General features: G+C 41.3%; 1 protein-coding gene across 1 annotated transcript in view; it reads left to right on the top strand.

The window, feature by feature from the left end:
* Positions 1–24,817, top strand: part of LOC133271254 (protocadherin alpha-10-like) — a 101,789-nt gene that overhangs the window by 56,002 nt on the left and 20,970 nt on the right. Inside the window, exons 6-7 of the mRNA XM_061457199.1 lie at positions 10,915–10,973; positions 12,744–12,832. Of these exons, the coding sequence (XP_061313183.1) occupies positions 10,915–10,973; positions 12,744–12,832 (148 nt within the window). The remainder of the gene's footprint in view (positions 1–10,914; positions 10,974–12,743; positions 12,833–24,817) is intronic.

The following is a 24,817-nucleotide window of genomic DNA, read 5'->3' as shown; positions in this document are numbered from 1 at the left end:
AGGCGGCTCCGGCAGCTCCCCCCTGGCACCTCCCCGGCCATGGCGGCGGCTGCTCGGCGGAGCCGCGGCGGGGCGGTGGTGCTGGGCCTGCTGCTACTGGGGCTGTGCGCCTGTCGGACGGCTGGCGGGCCGCTCCGCTACTCGGTGCGGGAGGAGCTGCCTCACGGAGCCTTCGTGGGCAGCGTGGCGAGCGACCTGGGCGTGGATCCCCGGCGACTGGCGGCGAGGGGAGCGAGGCTTACTTCGGGCACCGGCCGGCAGTACCTGGAGCTGGAGCTGGGCCGCGGAGCACTGCTGGTGCGGGAGCGCATGGACCGCGAGGCGCTCTGCGAACTGAGCCCTACCTGCTTCCTCAGCCTGGAGCTGGTCATCGAGCAGCCCATTGAGGTGCACAACGTGGAAGTGGAGGTGCTGGACATCAATGACAACGCACCACGCTTCCCCCGCCAGGATTACCGGCTGGAGATCAGTGAGTCTGCCATGCCCGGGGCCCGCTTCCACATTGAGAGTGCCCAGGACCCTGATGTGGGCACCAACTCTGTGCAGAGCTACCAGCTCAGCCCCAGCCGCCACTTTGCCCTGGACCTTAAAAGCTTCCAGAGTGGCAGCAAGCTCCTGGAGCTGGTGCTGCAGCAGCCACTGGACAGGGAGCAGAGTGCCCTGGAGCAGCTGGTGCTCACTGCTGTGGACGGTGGGGACCCCCCCAGGTCAGGTACAGCTCAGATCTCTGTGCGTGTTGTGGATACCAATGACAACCCACCTACCTTTGACCGCTCCACCTACACTGTGAGCCTTCTGGAGAATGCCCTGCCTGGCACGCTGGTGGTCAAACTCAATGCATCAGACCCTGATGAGGGCTCCAATGGGGAAGTGATCTACTCCTTTGGCAGTTACACCCCACAGAAGGTAAGGCAGCTCTTTAGCGTGGACCCACACTCAGGGGAGGTGCGGGTTAATGGCACTTTGGACTATGAAGAAGCATCTTCCTATGAGATCTATGTGCAAGCTGCTGATCAGGGCCCTGTCTCTATGGCTGGACACTGCAAGGTGCTAGTCAACATTGTGGATGCCAATGATAATGCTCCTGAGGTCGTCCTGACTTCTCTGTACAGCCCAGTGCCAGAGGATGCAAAGGCAGGAACTGTGGTGGCCCTGATGAGTGTCACTGATCAGGACTCAGGGCTGAACAAGCAGGTGAGCCTGCGTATTCCCCCTGGCCTCCCCTTCACACTGAACTCTTTCAAAAACTCCTACACCTTGGTCACCCAGGGCAATCTGGACCACGAGAAAGCAGCAGCCTACAATATCACAGTTACGGCTACTGACTCTGGGAACCCCCCTCTCTCCTCCCAGAAGGTGATCCGTGTGGAGATCTCAGACATTAATGACAATCCTCCACGATTTGAGGAACCTGTGTACTCAGTTTACATCCCTGAGAACAACCCCCTTGGAGCCTTTATGTGCACTATCAAAGCCACTGACCCAGATGTCGCCGAAAATGCCTATGTGACCTATTCTCTACTAGATGGGGAGATTGAAGGGCTACCTGTCAGTTCCTATGTTTCCATTAAATCGGATAGTGGTGACATGTATGCTGTCAGGTCCTTTGATTATGAGACACTAAGGGAATTCCAGGTGGTTGTCCAGGCTCAGGATGCTGGGATCCCATCACTGAGCAGCACTGTCACTGTCCACATCTACGTGGTGGATGAGAATGACCATGCTCCACAGATTCTGTATCCTACCTCAACCAACACTTCAGCAGCCCTGGAGATGATCCCACGCTCAGCATATGCTGGATATTTGGTAACCAAAATTATAGCCATTGATGGGGACTCAGGACAAAACGCCTGGTTGTTCTTCCACCTGGTGCAAACCTCAGATCCAGGTTTGTTCAGGGTAGAGCTCCACACTGGGGAGATTAGGACTACTCGCAAACTGGGGGAAGACAGCACACCTACTTTCAACCTGACGGTGGAGGTGAGAGACAATGGAGAACCACCGATGTCCTCATCAGTAGCCATCACTGTTGCAGTGGTGGACAGAGTTTCCAAAATCATCCCTGACAAAAGAAGGCACTTAAAAAGTCCAAGCAATTACTCAGAGATCACTATTTATCTCATTATTGCTTTGAGCGCCATCTCCTTTGTTTTCCTTTTCACAATCATTGGGCTTACTGTTATCAAGTGCTACAGATACAGTCTGTATGGGGACTCCTGCTGCGGAGGGTTCTGTGGGGTCAGAGAACGGTCCCCTGCTGAATTATACAAGCAGGCCAACAACAACATCGATGCTAGGTTGCCTCATGGTTTAAAAGTACAACCCCATTTCATTGAAGTGAGGGGCAATGGGTCTCTCACTAAGACCTACTGCTATAAGGCATGCCTAACAGCGGGCTCGGGAAGTGACACTTTTATGTTTTACAATACCTGTGGCCCAACAGGAACTACTGGTCCCTCTGCAGTCATGACTGAGAGGCATCTGACAGGACAGAGTGGGCAGAGCGCACAAAACCTGATCATACTTAAAAATGACTCCATTACGCCTAATGAGGTGAGGCTACATTGATAAATGGTCAGCACAGTGCTCTGAGCAAATCTGTAGGTTCAAACTGGAAATCTCTAAAGTGTATTCCCTTCCGGGCTCACTCACACAAAGCTGTGAAATATGGTTTTAATGAATCTGATATGTGCAATACATTTTGTTTGTAGGTGAATGCTGGGGCTTTCAGGGTCTGTTTAGTAAGTTCAGTATGTGCATCTGTTTGAGATTCATTTCTTTTTCACAGTGTATGCTGTACACAGTATTGCCTCTCTTTTCTTTTACAGATCTAAAATTGCCTGCAGCCATAGTGCTAGAGGATAACACGTGGTCTTAAATTTTGGATGCTGAAACTAATGTTGCAGGAAAACATAAATTAAGAAAATATGATTAGGCTGGAAATCAATAGATTATGTCAGTTATGGATGTTTTCTGCTTCAGTGGTTTCACTAGACAAAGCTGTTGAATTTAGATCATTGCAATAACATATGATTTGTGTCCTAATATGGGCATGTTTTAGTTATCTGAAAACTGCAGTCCCTCCTTTGATAATGTTTGTTCTACCCAATGCCGCATTTCATGCTTTCTGGGCAGTGACAAGCCAGTGACATCTTTGTGGAGAATTATGGCAAGTTCCTGTCATTATGTTACAGTGTGACAACTTCTAACCTGCTGGCTTGCTGCTGAAAATTCTTTAATACCTATGGTTTGACCAGCAGCATATTAACCTTTCCAATATTTTCCCACAGTGAAGAATTAATGGTTGCTTTATGCTAGCATACAGGCAGTCTGCAGTCAATGTGTGGTTTGCATGCTCTGTACAGTTTGCTTTCTACACATATTAGAACTAAACCCAGAAGCACTCACAAAAGAGACTAAATGTGGTCCACAAAAGGGAAATCCTGTGATTACTGTGTGTGTCCTATGATTGTGGCAGCAATAAGATCAGTTTGTGCACTAACGCGTGCTGTGTTTCCAGACATGGGAAATCTAGGGGGGTAACTGTGGTGGGATAGAAAGGAGCCTGGCTTTTGTATTCTTGCCACAGAACTATAATTTATTTCTTTATATTTCTTTACCTATGAAGATGTTAGCATCTTTTTCAACTGTTTAGTTACACAAACATGCACAAATCTTAAGGACTAGTAAGTCTTCCATAAAAATGCTTTTAAAGAGTAATGATTGTCCATTCAGTATTAATCCATCTAAAATGAATGCACTGTTTTTCTGTAAATCATGGTGATGTGTGTGTGGGGGGGAAGTGTATTTTTTCTTTTTCTATGCAGTTTTTTCACCTTAAAATCTTTCTGAGTGCAACAAAATGCCTGAAATCTGTTTGATATAGGAGGGAGTGTGAGACATACTGTGTAAGTGTGTCTGCTGAAGAATCAAATGTGAAACATACACCCTGCACCTGCTTTTCTGGAGAAAAAAAGAGAACTAATAATTGAAAATAGCTTCACTTGGGATGCAAAACAAATAGGAAAGTAATTCAACAGACAGAATCCTATTGCATTTTGGGAATCACTCAATTGAATGCAATGAATTAGCAAATTTTGAACAGCAGTGCAGATCAGGCAGCAGCAGCAAAGCCAGCCCAAACTTGGAGTATAAAAGTAGAGAGATGTATAGCACAGCAGAGCTGAAAGAGTAACCAATTACTCAAATAGATCTGCATGATTGAAACAGGTGAAATTCTGACAAGTTCTGCTCATCACAAGTTTTTTTCTTAGGTCTGTGCTGTGGTAGCACATGCTATGAAGATGTAAAGCAGGTGTACATGAGAAAATGGGTGAACGTAATGGCATTCACTAATTACTAATTCCTAGTTAATTACATCCTGGAAAATTATGTCTTTCCCTTGTTTCAGACTCAGCACCTGCGTGGAAGCTGCCATCTATTGCTTAGCAACACTGAATGATACTTTTTAAGAATAATGGTCTTTGTATTAGCAGATCTTCAGTTTTTCTTTTTCGTTAAAGTGGACTTTTAATCAGGCTTTAAAATCCATGTCTTCACCTTTGTAGCATAGCAACAGGCATCATTGTCCTTGCACTGATTTACAAAGTTCATTGCAGATGTGTATGCTACTTTTGGATAATATGAATAGACACCTTTTATTCCAGTTTTGGGAAATTGTTCTTCCGTTGGTTGCTCGATGAGGATGGGACCAGGTGAATGGGCTTTCTATGTCTGCATATTGTATGCAGGGTTTCACAAAGGCTAGTATTTTGTAAATGTCATTTGTACAGTGAGAGAAAAGTATTTCAGAGTTATTGGGGATAAATCTCAGTAACACTCAATGCAATGTCTTAATCCTTTGCGTATTTACCAGTAAGGTCAAAGATGTTAATAATTACTTCACACTAAGTTGTGACTGACTTCATTGGGTCATTAGAAGGAAGCAGTGGAAGGGGAAATCCAGTGTATTAAAGTTAGGTAAGGAATTCTTTGTACCTGTTGAAGCACTGATTCCTGTGTTCTGACTTGTACTGCTAATGTTGTGGAGGTGGAACAGAAGCTTGTTTCTGAAAAACAGCCTGTACTTCTGCAGTAACTCTCCTTGCCTGTACAGTCAGTTACAGATTTATAAGAATCTCTCAAACCAAGTGTGTTTTGTAAAAGAAGTGTACTGATGCTTACAGTTGCACTGAAAACCTTAGACATGTTTATTGCTCGCAGGAACCTGGTGATAAGAATGAGAACACAGGGTTAATGGGTATCTCTCTCTCATCAGCTGGGTAACTACTGCAGCTGAGCAGGCAGGCAACATACATAGAGAGCAAAATACTGTGGCTTTGTTGCTGGTCTGTGTGAGGTTTTGGGCAGCCTGGACTCCTGCCTTTTGAAAGAGGGGTGCATTCAGCTATGAAGAGGATGCGTGAAGATGTGATTTTGTTACTGGGCACTGCTGCAGCAGATATCTGTCATTTTCAGGAAAGGTTTTGGTGCTTTACTCTGGAGTCCTTTTTCTCATATGCCTGTGAAGATGCTGAGTGATGTCTGGGTAGCTTCTGGTGCTTAGTTTCTTTCCAACTCTCCTGTCTTGTTCTTATGTTCTGTACAGCTAAGCTCATCCATTATGTCTTGCATCTCATGACAATTTTTCCCTTTAATACAGGGAATAACAATGAAGCCAACAGGCTTTAACAGGAGTTTTCTCTCCCAAGAGGCAGGCTGGCACATTGCTAATGATGGGTGGGCTGCCTGGATACTCCATATAACTAGATATAAACTCTTCTAATTATACATTTCCTTGTACCCTTTTTTGTGTAATGATACATCTGGTTGACAAAATATGATGTTTCATGTGATGTTCAGAAATAAATTTGCATGATGCTCTATGGACACTTTTTAGAAAGCATAACAAAAGCTGCACATCAGTGACTGTAACATTCAGGGGTTCATTGGAGTTTTACAGCTGTTTACTCCTTCTTTCTCTGTATTTTGCACTTCAAAACAAGCTTGTTAAGCATACAGAAAGAAACAACACTTGACGTGAACACATCTTGATAGTGCTTTAAAATGCAAGTATGTTTTGAAGCATCTAAATCCAGTAAACCCACAGCGTTGTCTGGAGCAGTCTTTCCAAGAGATTTCTCACAGAGGCTTTAAAGGTATTAAAGGTGGAATATCTTACAATCTCAGTTCAAGAACTTAAGCCTTTAAGAAATTCTCCAGCCCCTTGACATTGTAAAGGTTAACTATAAATGTTCTTTTGTTTAGTGGCAGTATCTGAATCTGTTTTGGTCTGTGCTTCAGCATGGTCACGCTCTTGGTTCGATGCATTCTGCTGTGCCAGCAGAAATTTGCATACAATCTTAAGCAGAGGCGGTTTTCTTCTCTTGGCACTCATTAAAGATACTTTACAGAAGCACTTGCCTTTTCCCTTCACCTTTGTTTTCTCAGTTAGGAATGGAAATGAACACTGCTGGGGCTAAAATCTTTGGATTTCTGAATTACACCTTTTTCTAGTTTCCTTTCTGGCGTCTTGTATAATAAATACATGTTAAGCGTATAAATAGTTTGTTCCCCACATCAAATTAATTCTAAACATTTACTGAAGGAAATCAGAAATAGAAGGCTCTGTTTCCCCACATCTGTCAGTAGTGACTCACTGGAAAACAAGCAGAGCTGGTGATGAAAGGCCTTTTATTATTGCTTCAAAGCGGATGTATTTGATAAATATACCTTATATCAATCTGTTGTGCATTTGTGTGGAAATAGGAATGGAGTGGGGTGTCTTTAGCAGTCGTATCATCTGGTAACTGCGAATATTTGATTCACACTTCTCTACCTCTAGCAGGCCCTGTTTTAGCAGCTGTTGAAGTGAATGGTAGCCTTTGCATTGATTTTCATGACAGGACATTAACAGATTAGAAATTCCTTCTGTTCCAGGGGCAAATCCTCACTGTGTTGAAGCGTCAGCTAAAAAAGAGAAGTGAGCAAAATGTTTGTAACAATGTACTTTCAACTAAGTTTATTCTCCATGAATCAATGCAGTGATTCTTAAATTAACCCATTCTGTGCCATTTGAAAACAATTGTGTGAAATTTTGCATGAGCTTTTTTGCTACTAGGGTGGCTCCATTCTGTATTATTCACTTTGCTTATCAGACTTTCTAGTAGGGTTGGTTGTTTGTTACTAGTTACATAATGCTTGTGGTTATGTGGGTGCAGAATATAACCTTGGTGACTGGAATGTTGGCATGAGGTGTTCAACTGGTGTGATGACAGGCACTTCTCTAGGTGCCTGGATAGATTTTGACTCATAAGTATGATGATGTGTGCTGTTACTAAATCAGGAAAAGCAGGTGATGGGAGAAAGGGGAAATGATGATTAGTTTTGTGCTGGATTGTGTGACTTTACATCAACATGATGTGACATAGTAAGTGTACAGGAATATAGAGGTGGGAAGCATCTGGAACACTTCAAAGTCTGTATTCCTCTTCGGGTTTCCTCTCTGTACTCATGCTTCCTGGCCAGCTGTGTCTTGTCTTAGTGGTGTTGATTTATGACACAGCTACACTTGTCACAGCAAATTCTGTGACAGGGCTTTGTAGAGAAGCCCATTGACAGCTCCTGGGCAGACTCCTGTCCCCTGGGACTATGCTGAAGACACATTTCTACTTTGAGATGGGCGGTATCATGTCATGGCACTGTGACTGTGTGCTGGGTGACAGCACGTGTCAAATATGGCAGGTTTCAGTGGGTGGTCTGCTAAAGGTGGACTGTTTTTAACCAGAAACATAAGCCAACCCAACCAGGCAGACCATGAATGCCTGATGGGGGTATAAGAAGCAGCACTGCTCTGTCTGATCTGGGGAAGAATGTTGCTGAGCAGGTTTGCTGCCTCTGCTATGCTGTCACTTCTATTAGTGGTCCTGGTTTTTTTACCTTTCTTGCTCCTAATGGCCCAATGTTATTTAAAGCTGTATTGAAGAAATCTTTGTGTTATGACAGAGGATCTTATAGAATTACAGTCTACAGTAGAACAAAAAGAGAAGCCAGTTACACCGACAAAATTGGAATTCCACCAGTTTTGCCAGTTGCAGGACATTAGCCTGTTGTAACACAAGTGTAGGACAAACGTGTGTCTTGCTGAGGTCTAAAAGATCTCAGTCTGCATTACCAGTGTGCACATGGTAAAACTGGATGTGAATAGGTCTGGACAAAGGTAGGCTGCTACCCAACTGCCTGCTCCTCCTGTTCTTCCTGTGAAGACTTGAAAAATTAGAGAAGCCCCAGACACTGAATTTTTCACAGTTAATAACAACAACATAGCAGCCTTCCAGTATCTGAAGGGGGCCTATAGGGATGCTGGAGAGGGACTCTTCATTAGAGACTGTAGTGACAGGACAAGGGGTAACAGGTTAAAACTTAAACAGGGGAAGTTTAGGTTGGATATAAGAAGGAAATTCTTTCCTGTTAGGGTGGTAAGGCACTGCAATAGGTTGCCCAGGGAGGTTGTGAATGCTCCATCCCTGGCAGTGTTCAAGGCCAGGTTGGACGAGGCCTTGGGTGATACGATTTAGCATTAGGTGTCCCTGCCCGCGGCAGAGGGGCTGGAACTAGATGATCTTAAGGTCCTTTCCAACCCTAACGATTCTGTGATTCTATGAACAACAAAACCCCAGCCCCTCAAAGGTCTAAAAGTCAACTGTGGCAATAGATCTTTCCATCTCCAGAGTATATTTTTATGATCCTGTCTCATCCTTCCTTCTTCTGCTCCTCTGGGAGCAGCACTACAGCCCTGCTTGAAGAGTAGTAACAAGCAGAGAACTGTTTAGGAGTAGCCACAAGATGCCACAGCTTGTGGATAGTAACTCTTGAAAATACCACCATCTCCTAGTTGCTTCTCTGTTATAGTGACATGATGAATGTTGGTCTATGCGTGTGAAGTGAATAAGTGATGAATTCCTAACTGATGAGTTTCTCTTGCCATCATCACCCATTTATTTTATGATGTCTGAAAGTTTCAACTGCAAAAAAAAAACCCATAGGTTTTTGTCTTCTAGCCAAGAGCTGGAAAGCTCTCATCTGAAAACCAAAAATCTATATACTATGAGGAAATGGCCATTTTCTTATTTTCTCACTCCTACTAGGCTCATGTTAGACTTTTCCACTTCATCTGTGTTTTGCCTGGGACCGTGGTAAGATTCCTCCTCCTCCCCCTGCTTATAGGCCTGTATAAATCACTAACCTGCACCTCTCCCATTGCAAAAAGACAAAGGGGCTTTCCTCACACCCTCAGACCAGCAGTTCCTCTGCTGTAAAAAAATCCCCAGCAGAGGAAAAGCTAAACCTTCTGGTGTCAGCACCCTTCATCTGTCAAGAAAGTCAAACTCAGAAGTGGGTCTGATCAGTGTATTATTTTCTATCCGCATTCATTGACTCTTACTACATGGTTGACTTCAGGGTTGCTTTGACATCCCTGGGACTGGGACCAAAATGGAATGAATCAGAACCATTCATAATGGGCTCCTTGTCAAGCCACTTTCTGCCAAACTCAGCAGAGCCTGAGCATACCAGGGAATTGGGGCTAAATGGGAAGGAAATTGCTTAGCACAGATGTTTAATGTGTGGTTGCAAATGGCAGCCTCCTCCTTTCTGTGTAACTTGGACCATAAAAAGTATTAGGATGCACAGCATCCAAGAGCATCTCACACTTGAGTGATGCTGGGCCCAAGAAATATGGTGATGTAGCAATAGTGTAAGTTGTAATTGCTCCATTTTTGTTTGAATAAAACCTATTGATCCAGGGAAAAGCATACCCCAGACCTCAAGAGAAAAGGCAGAATTGGCTTTAAATAATTCAGAGCCTTCAACACTTTCTTTTTCTCTTTCAAGTAATGGGACCAAATTCATTTCTGATCTGCCTCCAATAACTTAAGACAATTAAGCCATCACTGTCGTATATTATTTGTCTGTTTGGCACTGTACAAGAGACCAGGAATGAACGTAGTCCATTATTTTTCTGGACATAATTTCTCTCTTTGAATTCAGGTGCCTGAAGTTCAGCGGTGGCTGCGATATTACTTACAGAATAATGTCTTGAGAATCCTGAGAAATAACCTTGTGTGTTTAGGGCTTAATTTTGAAAGACATGAACTTGCATTGAAAATTATTTTGATGGTCCCCTGACAACAAAAAAAAAAAAAAAAAAAAAAACAACCTGAAGCAATTTTTTATCAATTTAGGATTTCTTAATTATCTCCTTATTTAGCAAGCCATGCTGCAGCACATGCTGAGGTTTGTTGGTCAAAGGGAATTGCTGGCTATTTTCCCCTTCCATGAATACGGAAAATGGTTCTTGGTGTTATGAAAGGTGTCTGCATTGGATAAAAGACTTGCTGCAGATTGGAAATCTGATACAATCTAGTGCAGTCCTCTGCAGTACACTGAATGCAAGCAGGAACCTCACAGCAGACAGATTGCCCCGTGTGTCCTCTTCACAGGGGGCTGCATTTTATATATCCTCAGACAGATGCTGTTCAGTGCAGGAGCTCGAGTTTCCTCAGTTTATCAGGAAAACAAACAACATGTTTTACGGATTTATGGTGTAGTTTTTTTCCTAAGCCCAGAATGTTGATAAATGTACAAAATGACTGTCTACCAGTTTCCAGCATTAAATGTCATTCCACAGAGATCATCTCTAGCCAAAGGCCTTGGCATGCAAACAAGTTTCTCTATTACAGAGATGCTCTCTATGTGTCCATTTGAAAGTTTCTCTAGATATACAGAAAGATTTGGCAGTTCTGAGAAATTGAATAGCTCCAGATAGACTTTTCTGACAAACTCACTCAGATGCATATCCTTTTCAACATGTTTAACATACATTAACAACATTCTCCTGGGCTTTTGTTTCTACAGCCAAAACATCCCAATCCTGACTGGCGCTACTCTGCATCCCTAAGGGCAGGAATGCAAAGGTATGTATGATGTTTCCCCACATGAAAGGGAATTGTGTTTGTCCTCTGTGAAAAGGACAAAGCTGTCTGCCTCCTCTGATGCCCTAGTCTGAGGATAGCTGTGCTGAGATGGAAAGCAACCAAGTTCTGCTGTCACTTCCAGTCTCCAAATGTTACAGATTCAATCTGACTGCATCTTACATTGTTACTGTACTACTATAGATCTGTGCTTTTTTTTGTGTTTGCTTCCTGCCTTTAGATACATTGACTGTCAAGGCATATTGCTACAATATTGAATTATTTAGCTGGGATTATATACTTTTTGTTTACTTTAAAGCTCCCTGTAATCATCCATACTGATACTTTTCAACAGACTGCAGCATTGATGTATTTTCTGTCTTGTTTTTGTTACCATAGAAGTGTGCTGCTCCTCCAGTCGATTTATTAACCACATGATGCAATCAAGATGATTAATGCAGTTTAAAGTGTGTTTTGAAGATATGAGAAGGATTTTCAAAAAAGGAAAAGTGAGGCTGTGTCCAGATTTCCTTTTGTCTAACATGGACAGCTGACTTTGGGTTACTGTGTACCAAGGAACCTAAACCTCAGGGTCCAGAAGGAAAGGAAGCAAGAGCAAGCTTGATTCTGTGGCCTATTAGGCAAACTGGTTTCTTTCTTTTATGTTCCTGCTATTGTGCTGGGGTTTTTTTAATCTCTGACTACTTTATTCAAAATGAAAAAACAGTCTGGGAGCAGGATGCTGAAGCGGGAATTCAGCCTATATGAGCATCTTACCTACCAGTCCTCAGAGTCAGGCGTGCTCTTGTGTATTCCCAACCAAATCCTGTGGATTCATATTCCTTTCCATACAAAGTTCAAGATCTTGTCTGAAGTTACTCAAACAATTAATGAAAAGTCAGCACTCATTTAAAGCAATTCACTTTGGGGAGCTAATTCATGTAGGGAAGCTAATGAAGTTGTGTTCCTTACTTCTCTCCCATCAGTAGTCCTGTCTTTACCTGATCTGCACCTGTGTGACCTGCCCAGCTGATGATTTTTATAAGAAGCTGATTTGTCATAAAATTTGTAGAAATTTGGTATCCCCAGGAACCTTGACGTCTGCCGTGCTTTGTTGAAACTGCCCATTGAGTTCAACTAGGAGTGTGGAAGGGAGCGGAGATGGGCACAGTCACAGAATCCTGTTTTTCTAAGGAATTACACACAAATGTGTCTAGTTTTGTATTAAAGGCAGCAGATTTTTTTTTCTTTTCCTTCCATTTAAGGTGCTGGCTATTACCCAGATTGGTGCATTCAACACCAAGTGCTCTTGATGTGACACTGTAAAATTTGCCATGTTAGTTTCCACATTTGAGAAATTGTATTTCTCTTTCTGAATTGCTCATGAGAAGCATGCAATAACCCAGGAAGGTGGGATCTGTTAAAGTAGCATAATGCCAACAGCTCAGAAGTAACCCCACCAACACTTTATCATTTGCTTGTAATGGCAAAGAAGGTGTGTAACTACCTTTTGTTAGCGACTTCCAGTCAATGAAAGCAAAGTGTCCTGCAGGTATGTTTGTTTTTACCAACTATGCCACAATTATGTTTTAGTAAATAATCAAAGATAACTTGTGCAAGTCAAAACAGTTCTCCACGCTCCAGAAGAATTTGTTAGCATCGTGCAATACTACAAATGGCTATGACTTTTGAAGAGCAGCAAGAAAGGGAGATGTTATAAAGCCTGGGGCAGAAGGGAACTGTATAATCTAATGGTGATATGTGCTTCTTCAGTGCTGTGCATATGGAGGAGGCAGGAATCCTACGTGGTGGACCGGGAGGGCCTGATCAACAGTGGCCAACAGTGTCCAGTGCTACTACAGGTAAGGTTATGACAATTCAGAATATATGTGAGGAACTAATGTTAATCGATGCTTCCACCTTAGTTTCTCTTCTGTTTTGTGTCTCTGAGTGAAGTTCTTGTAAATTAATCTATGGAATCTAAATTAAGAGGAATAGTAAAGTATACTATTTGGTCTCAGATGAGCGCTGGAGATGGGAGTCATTGATCCCAGCTTCCACCCTGCCTTTGGAAGTTACTGGTTTGTGTAATGAAATAATGGCAGGGCTTCAGTTCTGTTGTATGTATTCAGATTAAAAATGCTTGAGTCTGGAACTGGTTTATCCTCCATTTCAAAAGAACAGTAAAACTGGGGTAGGAGCTTCTCAGTTCTCCCTTAGTTATTTTTACAAACCCAGTAAGTCTCTTTGAATGTCTCATTTTCTGTGGTGAAATCAGACCTTCTTATTTTTGTTTTTCTTTTTGCTAGCTATTTTCATTCACTAATACACTATGATGAAAACTAAACCATTATTTGGCTGTCAAAAGAGATGACTAAGCCCACATGTTAGAACATAGCTTTATTTACTCAGTCACTGATGACTTCCCATCAGTCAATAAGAATTGACAAAAGGTCTTCATTGAGTTAAGAAAATTTTCGGTGCAGGCAATACAATATTTTCACTTTTTTTTGCTGGAGCAGGAATAATATAGAGACGTCATGGAGCAGCCAGTCACTGGTGTGATCAGCAGTTCCAGTCATGTCCAGACTAAACTATCAGCTTAGTGGATGTCCTGTGTACGGTTGTGAGCCCTGTGTGACAGCTCTGTGAGCATTACGAGCCCTCCAGAAATTTAGATGAGGAGTGACACTCATATCACAGAGGCAGGTCAAAGACCAGGAAGTGGTGTCTCCAGCAGAAAAGATATGAGAGCTGCTATATTTCATCTTTCTTGATGCAAAATTTTCCCATGGTTTAAATGGGAATTTTACCTGGATAAAAGTCTGAGGAGCAACTTCAGAATTTACAGTCACCACTATAGCATACCCCGGAATTAATGGTGCTCAGCAAAATCTGCATTGGTGTTGCAGTATGGTTGTCTGCGGGAGCAAATCACTAAATTAATATAATATATAATGGGCCCCTAGGCTATAATTACCTGGGGTTTGTGTGCTCTTCCTTCTGTTGCAGGCTTTTCAGGAAGACACAGCTTGTGTTCCTTGTGAAAGGTGTGTAACTGTTGAGTTTGCATTTGAAAATGTCACCAGAAGTACACTGTAACCTTTATAAAGGGTTTCCCTCAGGCTTTCAGCTGCACTGATCATCCTTGACTGATCACTTAGTGTATTACCTTATACCAAATTCAGTATGGATGCAAATATTCACCCAGATGTTTTCTTGCTCGTAAAGCAGATTTCTAAGTGCCTGAACATAAATGCAAAGGTAGGATGGTCCTGGCTTCTGAGAAGGTCCATTGGCATTTGGGTCCCACTATCTGGACTCCTCTCTGCTATTCTTTTTGGTTTATCATTTTAGACTCACTTTAGGAACCTGAACATCTCATTGTTTAAGGAGCCTAGTAACCCTAAGCTTTTATTGCTCTTCTCCTCCAGGACCATGCAATGTGGCATGTGTGCAATGAATGCATCCCTGTCATGCACACTATGTTGGTGGCTGTGTAGCGTGGAGAAAAGTGTAAGGCATAGTGAGAGGAGAAGCTGGCAGGATGCCCTGCAGAGCTGGGCACCTGGAGAGTCCAAATGCCAAGGTTGTTTACTCTGGCCCTTGGACTGAGCATTGCAGATCACTGTTTTTCTGTGATTTTTATTTCTAGGTAATGTAGATGAACAGGTTGTAAGAAATACATACAGCAACACGAAATATTTCTGCCACATAGGAAGATGTGACTAATAAAACCTGCATTATGGAATACCCACTCTAGTTAACAGCTACCTTTAAATCCAATTTTTGTGAGTCAGGTTCCTTATAAACGAGTTTTTTTCCTGGGCAATGAAGGCTCTTTTATTTTGTCTTTGTCCATCCTCAAGGGATTTGTGACTCTGATATAACACTGATTTTTAAGTCCTTTTTTAAGAGTGTTTCAGGTAAAATACTACTCTGTGTAAACAAAAGCTACAAGTATCCCTGATCCTTAATAGCAAACAGGCAATTCATAAGGAAATCTCAAGATTAATGATTGTGTTAATTTACGTAGCTTAAGTACATTGTCATGCATCATATATAAAATCCTATCTACAGTTTCCCACACATATTTCTTTCAATGCTTCTTTCTTTTTCTGGCTTAGGTTCAAGACCTGTAGTATTTGTCATCAGGTTAACATACACAACTGATGCATTTCAGAAGAGATTCAGCTCATTATGGTCAATTGCAGTTGAGTCAACAAATGCATTTGCTCCTGACGTATCACTTGCATATGAATGGAGTAGTACACCTGGGTCCAGATCAGCTCCTAGATAAGCTATTTGTTATCTCTCTTATCATCAGCATACTGATGAGATCTCCACTTCTGATTGCTAGAAACCACTTCCAAGCCTGTTCTCTGCATGCATTCTCTGCATGCATTCTCCATGCAGTTGTTTTAGTCGATTGATTAATACCTATCAGTTTGTCACTAAACCGTTCATTTAATTTAACAATCCACAAAAACTGTGGGTAAGATGCCTCACAGAGTCAGAGAGTTAATCAATGAGAGCAATCAAAGATGATGTCATAGGAAAACTTCAAGAAGGATGAAGAAGTCAAGTGTTAAATCAGTAAATCCTTGATTCCTAGTGCATAGCTGTACTTGAACATCACATGATGATTCAGCAAATATGTATTACCTGAGCAAAACCTGGTCCTCATTTGACTAACAGCACTCCTGTTGACTTCATTGCATATTTCATCCATGAAGGGAACAGTGAGTTTTGATCTGGCATTTTTTAATTGTCTTTGGGTTTCCCAATAGTGCAAAAGTTTGGAGGTTTGTAGTCAGGATACTTCCAAGTGAGGTGGGCCAAGAAGGCTCAGACTTCCTCTGGGTAGAGGATAGCATTAGATTTAGCTCTCATTTGTCCCCCACATGCTATATGGTGAGTCCAGCAAATGTAGACAGATTTCTAGTTTCTGTTCTGTGTCCTTTGACAGTTTTGGCAATTAGATCAGACTTTCAGTGGGTGACTACTAATCTGAGTGAACTTTATTTTTTTGGGTGCCTACCTTCAAAGAAATGGAGCTTGATTTGCAGAAATGGTAGGAGCTCATAACAGAAACTAAAATTAACAGAAACTTTCCTCTAAACACACAACACTGTTGATTTCTGAATAAATCAGACCTATGCATAGTTGAGAGCTTAGAATTAGTGGGCATTAGGCAAATCTGTGTGTATTTCACTGTGCTCCTTGTTCCAATTTACAAAGCAGAACTGGTAATGCAAGTGCTTCGCAATCTAAAGATGCTTTCATAGCACATGTAAAGACTCGGGAGAATGATAAGGTTTTGTGATGAAACACAGCTGAGAGGAATTTTAAATCCTTTGTTCAGTGTAGACTTTATATGTGTGCAGTAAATAAGGCACTGGCCATATATATAGAAGGAAAAAAAATACTTTCATTCAGACAGCTCTGTAAATAAAAGAGGAAAAAAAATCTCATGGCAAAATCAGCATCTGAAATTTATAAGCCTATAGGTGAAGCCCCTGCGTGAAATACTGGCATCTCTGAAGACCACAGCAAAAAGCCCTGACTTCAGGGAAGCTAGAATTTCAGTGTCTAGGCTTACAAAATATGCACAAGGGACTGAATTAAGGTTGCATAGGCAAAGGCCATCCTAAAATATGTTGATTTTCTGCTTCTGATTTTGCAGTGCTAACATACTTCTAAGTTCATCTGTCATTTTTGTTTCCTTTCCCTGGGTAATTAGCTGGGGAAGGAGGTGGTAGTCTTGTTTTTTAAAGCACTCTTAGGAAAAAAAGCAATTATATTGTGTGAGAAATCTACTGACCTCAGCATGGGCAGATCTCCATGCTTGACATTCATGGTGCATATGTTTATCATTTGAACTAGCCAGATAAACAGCAGTAGTAATATTGGCTGCTGTTCCTTAAGGAAAATAAGCAGAAGAGACAGGTTAGCTGTGGGTTTCATAGCTACTTGAAAAGGCAGGGGAATATTGTAACCAAGAAACCCAAAGATTAACTCTAGGTCTGAAGAGGACTGTATATGCTATATGTGTGTGTGTATATATATATATGTCTTCTATATATATGTTATATATGTTTGTGTATATATAAAATCTTTATACATAGATGTAGCTCCCTGCATCCCATCACCCCAAGTCTGACTCTTTCAACTTATGTCCTCTGAAGTTTGTAGCTATCAGAGCTTTCCTCTCTTTATTCAGTTTTTCCTGCTGTTGCTTCCTCTGGCCTAGCTGTGACCTTTTTACCATGTCTTGCTAGCTAGGTATATTCCATGTCCATATGCTCTCAGACTGTCCCGGTTTTATGTGGGGAACTGCAGTTGCTCTGGAATAGATTTATATTGCTCTCAGAGGATAGTTCCTGTTACAGTCAGCTGGGATGTAGAAGAGGTCCATTAAGATGCATGGGATGTAGAATAAGTGACAAAAACTGAAAATTAAATGAGAAGCAACTATAAATATGGCAAATAAGCAAAGTTATCCAAAAAGGAAAATCAGTCTTTCCAGTAAGTTTTGTACTGCTGGTTTGGGGTAAAGTCTTGTAAAGGGAATGACTGTGGGAAAGCTGTGAAGAAAAGGGATGCTTATGTGTCTGAGCCTAGGGCCCTGGAAAGATTTGCACACCGAGACTGGGTTGTAGATTGCGATGAGGAGTGCAGAAAGCCACACTGCTGTTAGTTGTTCTTTTCATGGAATAATAATTTGATCTGTCTGTATTTTTGAGTCCATTTAACATCAGCACAGAATGAATGAATGATTATTTTTCCAGGTTGACTCTTTCACTGTTGCAACAGGCACTGTTCTTGACATTCGGCAAACATAGCAGTCCAGTAAAAGCTTACAGGGGTTACAGAACTGTCACAGGGCTCTTAGCCTCTGAAGTGTTTTTCTAAAAAATCAGTTTGATCAGAAAGCCTAAGAAAATAACTCTGAGATTTATGGGACCTGAGGTATAACATTTCATATGATAAAGCTTTACACTCTGGTTGTAAATGGAAAACAATTTCTTCCTAAATGTCAGTGAGTTTCTATTCACCTTCTTCAAATGACCTTCCTTATCCCCAGAAAAACGGTCTAATAGAGACTCATCAAGCAGTCGCTGCAAAGAATGTGCAGGGGCTGAAAGTGACTGGCAAAGGTTAATTTACAACTAAGAGCAGAGAACACTAGTCTGGCTTAGCTTTAGCACTTCATTGATCAAAGCTATAAAAGATAATAAGTAATTAGCAACCCAGAATACAAAAACTGTGATCTTGATTTGATGCAGTGTGCTGCAGCTGTCTAAGGTGGAAGGAGCTAGAAAATGCAGCTTTGCCCATCTATATCCTCTCTATTTATTTTAATTACTAACAACTTTTCTATGGAATTTCATAATTCCAACTTTCAAACCCATGACTACTTATAAGTGAAAGTAACAGCCCTAAGAACCAAACCTGAAGTGGTCTAAGAAACACTGATGATAAGCATAGTAATTTTAAAGGAGAAAATAGGGAAAATACAGAACAGCCAAGTTATTCATGTTACTCATGAAAATTAGTCTTTGAACAAATCCCCAAAATGAAGGTCATAAGCAGTTTAATTAGTTCCTTAGCCTACATAGTGAAGCATCACAGAGATTTGGTTCACACCCTCTTGTAATCATGGAAAAAAGTCATCCCCATAAAGCACACTAAACTCATTATTTCAAGCTGCAGTATATCTACCAGCTCAGCAGAGAAGGAAATCATTCCAGCTTTCTCATGCAGAGGCAGAACAATGACACTATACTGAAGCAGAAATAGTCTGCAAGGATTGTATAAAGCTAAGTCTCTTTTCTTTTATCTCATGTTTTGACCTTGGTCATTGAATTCTCAATTCCTCTTTGCTGAGTCTTTCAACATAATGCACGTACTCCCAGTACACTTTATTCCTAGGATACTTCTTGTATACTTCCTGCTCTTTGGCTTTCCTCTTCTTTTTCCTCCATTTTCACCTCTTCCCTGTTACCTGTCTGGTTTGTCAAGTATGAACTTCTCCTCCGTTTATCTTCCAAATTTGTTTATTCCCTTCATCTAATGCCTCTGGTCTCTTCCTGCTCATCTGTCCGCCACCAGCCCTCTGTATTGTTATTCCAGGAATGCCTAAATGTAGTTGGCCACACCTCACCTTTTCAATATTTCATACTGAACTAAGAATTTTCTGTGCTAAATGCTTCTCATGTCTGACAGCCTGAAGGAAGCTGGGCAGGACTGAGAATTTCAGATGCTGCTTGGGCTGAAGAAAAGCATTTTGAAATCAGAAAGATTCTTCAAAACAATATGTCAATAAGTATTTATGGGAGAGATGCAGCTTGACATAGACTGAGTATTATTTTTTAAAAGCTGATGACTGTTCTGACCAGGAGCTCCTCTGCTTCACCATACACAAACTATAGTTGAACCAGCAGTTTGGGCTTTCAAGATTTGCAGCCAGGGCTAGTTAAATGAATAGGTTTGTTTAGATTTCTATTCAGCTGAGTGGGCAAAGAAAGAAGGGGAAGATATATGATGTTATACAGAAACTGCAGTCATGACTTGGCTAATGTTAAATTTACTTTCTGTTATTTTGTTATTTTCCTCTTAGCTGCAAAAGAAAAACCCATGGCTGACCTGAAATAGCATTTGTGATCTTTATCATGGGGTCCGTTATTTTCCAGTGGAATGTACCAAGTAAATTAGATGGCATGGATGAGAGATTTAATAGTGTGTGATACCTTAGTCCTTGAAGACTCAGTGTAAGGGGAGAAAAAAAGGCCTCATCAGAATTTAAGGAAGGCTAGCTCTGGAAACTTTGGAGTTGTGTGGTCTGTTTGTCTTGATATATTTGAATAAGACTTTGTTTTCATTTTAACTATGGAAGAGAATGGTCTTGGAAGAGTTTATGTCTTCATATACTGTGGAGAATTCTTGATTCCACCTGCTGTCAAGATTTGTGAATTAACCTTTCTCATTAGCCCCAGGCAAGGCAGAAATGCACATTTGTGCATTTTGTAATTCAGTCCCTGTACACGTGCAGTCCTTCTATTTAGATTACAGCTAGGTTTCATTTGGAGCCAGTTGTTTTGTTTGCCAAAGTGGAGATAACCATGTCCAAATTCTGATCTGCACATGTGGTGATTGTTCCAATGCAGACTTCCTGAATGTTCGTGTAAGACTGATAGCTCCAGTTGAGATACTAGTAACACAGGAGACCTGCTAAATTTCCAAAACCAGGAATAAAAGAACAGTCATGGGGACAAAAGGCTATTGGCTTTCTGTGACTGAGTAATATGAAGCAGGCATTCCCAAACTGGGGGTAAAAGCTATGGCAGCTCAAGACTTTGTAATTTTAAGGAGTGATAAAGATTTTGCACAAGCAGTTTAGCTGGCTATAATTTCTATATTTAGGTGCTGGAAGAAAGTTTAATGACAGTAACTCCTTGTCTACTTAATTCATCCCCTCCTAGAATAATCTCTTTGCTTCCTCAAATTGAAAGTTACAGTTGCACCTAAAAAATGTTTCTTATTTGAATAGCTGTTACTAACTCTTCGTTTTAAGAACAAAGTATCTCTCTTAGAAAGTATCTGATTTTGATGGTGGTTAATTTTGTTACATATGTAATCGCCAATAGTTTAACTCTTTTGAATCAAACGCCAAAAACTCCAGCTAGTTTATCAGGTTTTGCCCCCTGATTAACCTATCATCTAGGAGCCAGACATACTCCAAAGGATTCTGTAACTGAGCAAAAAGGGGGCAGACAGGGACAACACTCCTTACCAAAAAAATAGACTTGTCCATTGCTCTGGGCATGTGCCTCTCTGACCTTGATACCAGTATCAGTGAGTTTGTCTTGTGCCTACTGGTAGTGTTCTGTAGCTACACAGAAGACATAGGGTTTAATTCCCATCACTATTATTTTCTCAGAGGTTTCAATAAATAAACAGAAAAATCATTCACTTGCAGCTGTACTACCTTGGGTTGTGATCTTGTCAGAACTTATAAGTTAAACAGGTGTTTATCTGGTCAGTACTTCAGGGAATTGATGGTAATCAAATTGTTTCCACATGAGGTTACAGCTGCTTTATTTCCTCCCTGTTCTGCCTCCTTTTTTTCTGTGCGGATTTTTTTGTTCTCTTGTTTTATTTTTGTTTTATCCTTCTCTTTCTCTCCTGCTTAAATTTATTCTCTTTAGTTTTTAAAAAGAAAATATACTCAAGTAAATGTCAAAACAGCCATTGATATTTATGATCCCAGAGGAATTTCAACCCTGTTACCTCTTGCAATCTATAATTCACTCTCTGATAGAAAACAGGTGCATAAAATAAGGAAGTTTCTAAGGAGTTCTAAGACATTTTTTATCTGGAATGTATTTATATTGCAAGCCATGGAAGGAGAAAGGTTGAGGGAGTACAGACCACTCTGTGATATTACATCTTCCCCTAATGGATGTCTGCCTCTGTGTAGCACTTTGCGGTACACAAGGGTCATGAATGTATTTTTTATGTGTTTATTTTTGTAACCAGGCATTGCTTCAGTGTCTGTTAGTAATGCTGTAGTGTGGCAGTGCCTCTCGGCTCCAATGGCACTACACAACGCCCATACAAATAACAAAAGACAAGCCTTGCCTTAAGGAACTTACTGCTTACATGAGCAGAGCAAAGTCTGGGAACACAAGGAAAAGGACATGATCATTGTCCTGTTTGAAAAAAGAAAAAAAAAACGAGGTGCAGAAAGACTAGTATTATTCTTATCACAGAGAGATTTATGGCAATGCTGAGAACTGGATCAGCATCTGCTTGGCCCAAAATGCTCTTACTGAGCAGGAGTGAGCAAAGAGTAACAGAGCTGTGAGACTAGGGGCCATCCTTCCTTGTGCTGCTCCAGCTGCTGAGCCATGGAGAGCACATTAGGTCAGGGCTTCCAGAACACTATGGGATTATAGTTTTCAGCCTTCATGTTTCACTGCAGTGCTTACAGGCCCTTTTCCTGCCATGTCAGACCTTCAGCAGCTTTTAAAGAGGGAGGCAGAGGCTGCTTCGCATTCCTCTTGGCCATTCTGTTTCTCTCGTTTGCACATCTCTGATCTCTTTGCCTTTTTGCTTTGGTGGCACTGCCAGAATAGACTCGTGCTGCACAAAGCAGAGAAAGCAATACTGCAATACCATGTGTATTTTTCCAGCACTGGAAAACAATTCTGATTATTTATGTAACATTGACCTAGAGATACTGAATTTACTTTGAGAGCTAAGCTCTGAACTCGGTCATTACTTGTGTGCACTCAGAGGGTGTAATGAAAGATGTAAAACAGTAATAGCAGCATGCAAAGGCATCCCTTCATTATGGGATTTAATTCTCAGAAAAGCAAGGCTCTGACTGTGGAGGGAATGAATCTGAGTGCAGCTTCTCTGTTCTTGTATAGTTAGAGTCACCCATCCCTAAAAGCATCCCCTCTTAGCATGCACACAGAGCTAGCAAAATAAATAGGTTGATTAGGAAGGAAAAAAGAACCACCACAAACCCTTTATGATCTTGTGGAAAGTGTTTCTGTGTGTTTATGCTGGGAAAAATAGTGTGCTGCTTCTGGTTGCACAGGTAGGTAAGACAGGTTCAGAGAAGGGAGACTGGGTGCAGCCTCCTGAGGCTGCACACCCCAGCTCAGCAAGCAGTGCTGGGATCAGATACCAGCAGGAAACCAGAGTAAAATCGTTAACAGCAGCAGTTCATCCCGTAACAGATGATATTAAGGAGACTGGAGCTAGAACAGAATTCACTTGTAGTGTTTTGAACATGATGAAATTGAATTGCTTATATTTTAATTGAATTTGTTATTAGGAACTGAGCAAGTGCTTCATTTCCTGTTGTTAGTGGCCCAGTTCTCTCTTGTGCCAGCCTCCTATAACTTGGTTTTTGACTGTTAAGAAAAGAAACTATTGAAAAGTCAAGTAAGATTTATTGACTGGCAAGCAAATCCTGTGCCAAGGCTCCCTTGGGAGGTGCATGCTATCCTGTTGCATGGAGTGGGGTGGGATTTGAGGTGCTGCAAAGTGAGTTCAATCTCAGTGTAAAGGTCAGACTTCAGGCATATAATACTGAAGCACACACATGATAGGCTGCTACTTGGGCTGGGAGTGGCACTGATTAAATATCTAATTATGCAGCTAATCTCCTTAGGTTCACTTAGACAGTGAATGGCAAGAGAGGTCCTCTGCCCTTCCCTCTTTGTGTTTGTCCTGTGCTAACTAGAGCTGGCTGAGGGATTTGCCTTAGCTTATATCTTCTTATCCTGTAAGCACACCTCCTTGGCCTGGTGCCTGGTCTTATGGATTGTTTATTCTAGGTAGGTTATTCAAACCTTGAAAAAGAAATAATTATTTCCAAAAAGCAAGCTCTGATCATTTCAGCATTTTGCATTCAGTTTTTTCATACATTGGATAAACTGAACTCAGAAACAATCAGGAAAGTTGTCTTTAGTTCTCTTGATTCAATTTTCTGATATTTTTTGTTGCACATAATCATTTGAATATGGTAGTTGAGCTTAAAACAAGAACAGAAAGTTGTCAGAGAGACAAAGGGGTTTTGAGCAAAGGAAGTTAGTGAAAATGGCAAAACCTGTATTAAAAATATTATAATAATACTGGAAAATACAAAATTAACAATTTCTCTCCCAGAATTTCTCTTCTTCAAGCTCTGCCTGCAAATCTTGCAACATTGTTTTTAAGATCCACACAAAATCCAAATGGCATTTTTCATTACCAAGGATCATTACACACTAAACACATCTTAGGTTCTGTAGTTGCAAATTACATTTTCCTCCCTCCTGCTCTCAGTTTTTCACTATCTCATTCTGTATTAGTGTTCCATGATCCTGAATGCTCCCAGGAGCAAGAGGCGTCATTTTAGTGGTAAATCAATTTGCATGCCTATATCGGTGTTTAAGTGGTCATAATTAATAACTGCGGTAACTGAATTCTTTATCTTCAGTGTTCACCGTACAGTTTCTAACTGCTCTTCTTGTCATCTCAGCCAGTATAAACAGGCAGTCTTTACAAACGCCTGGAGTCAAATGCATTCAGTTGCATATAGAGAAGATAAGCTGGCCCGAAAAAGTAATCAGCAACTGTGGCAGGAGGAGTGTGTTAGTACCAAACTGCTCATTAGGTTTCAAAGGGATTTGTGCTCTCTAGTTATCATGAATAATGCCATCTCTTCATAGTAAAAATTACCTTTTCTTGATAGATTATTATCTTGCTGCAAATTTATGCTAAGTAGGTAGCAGAGTTTCCCACATGTGTAGGTGGAAACAGAAGAATTAAAATAAATGAATAACAGTAATGTCAGATTATCTGCCTCACTCATTCCCAGACTTCAATCCAGCTGGGAGAAATAAAGCACCATGATGAACATCACCTTTTCCTGCTAACTGACGTTTATTCCCATGGGGCAAAAAAGGTTACAAAGTTCCACAAAGACCACACACACTGTGGTCCCCTCAGGATCCCTGTCTTTGTCCCTCTGAAGAGTGCAGGTGCAGTAATGTAGTAAAACTATTTCCAGCAGTGAAGCTTGGAAACACAACAAAGACCTTTTCTGTTGTTCCACCCTGGAAATCAGTATATCCATATCTGTGTGCAGACTTTCAAACTGCAGCTAAACCTATCTATAAGACCCGTTAATGGGAAAGAGAACTACTTACTTCTGGACTGACAGGCAAAATAATTTGGTGATCCTAATCCAGTTCCCCACTGGCATTTTGCCATTACCAGGCAAAACACTATCACAACTGAAACTAATTGGCAGCCCTAGCAGGGAGGCCATTGGGTCATGCAGA

The sequence above is a fragment of the Pezoporus flaviventris genome, unplaced genomic scaffold, assembly GCF_033815535.1.
Source record: "Pezoporus flaviventris isolate CSIRO_AGI_PZ_B2104156 unplaced genomic scaffold, CSIRO_AGI_Pfla_v1 ptg000023l, whole genome shotgun sequence".
In the NCBI taxonomy this organism is placed as follows: domain Eukaryota; kingdom Metazoa; phylum Chordata; class Aves; order Psittaciformes; family Psittacidae; genus Pezoporus; species Pezoporus flaviventris.
This window is presented reverse-complemented; position numbering and strand designations above follow the sequence as displayed.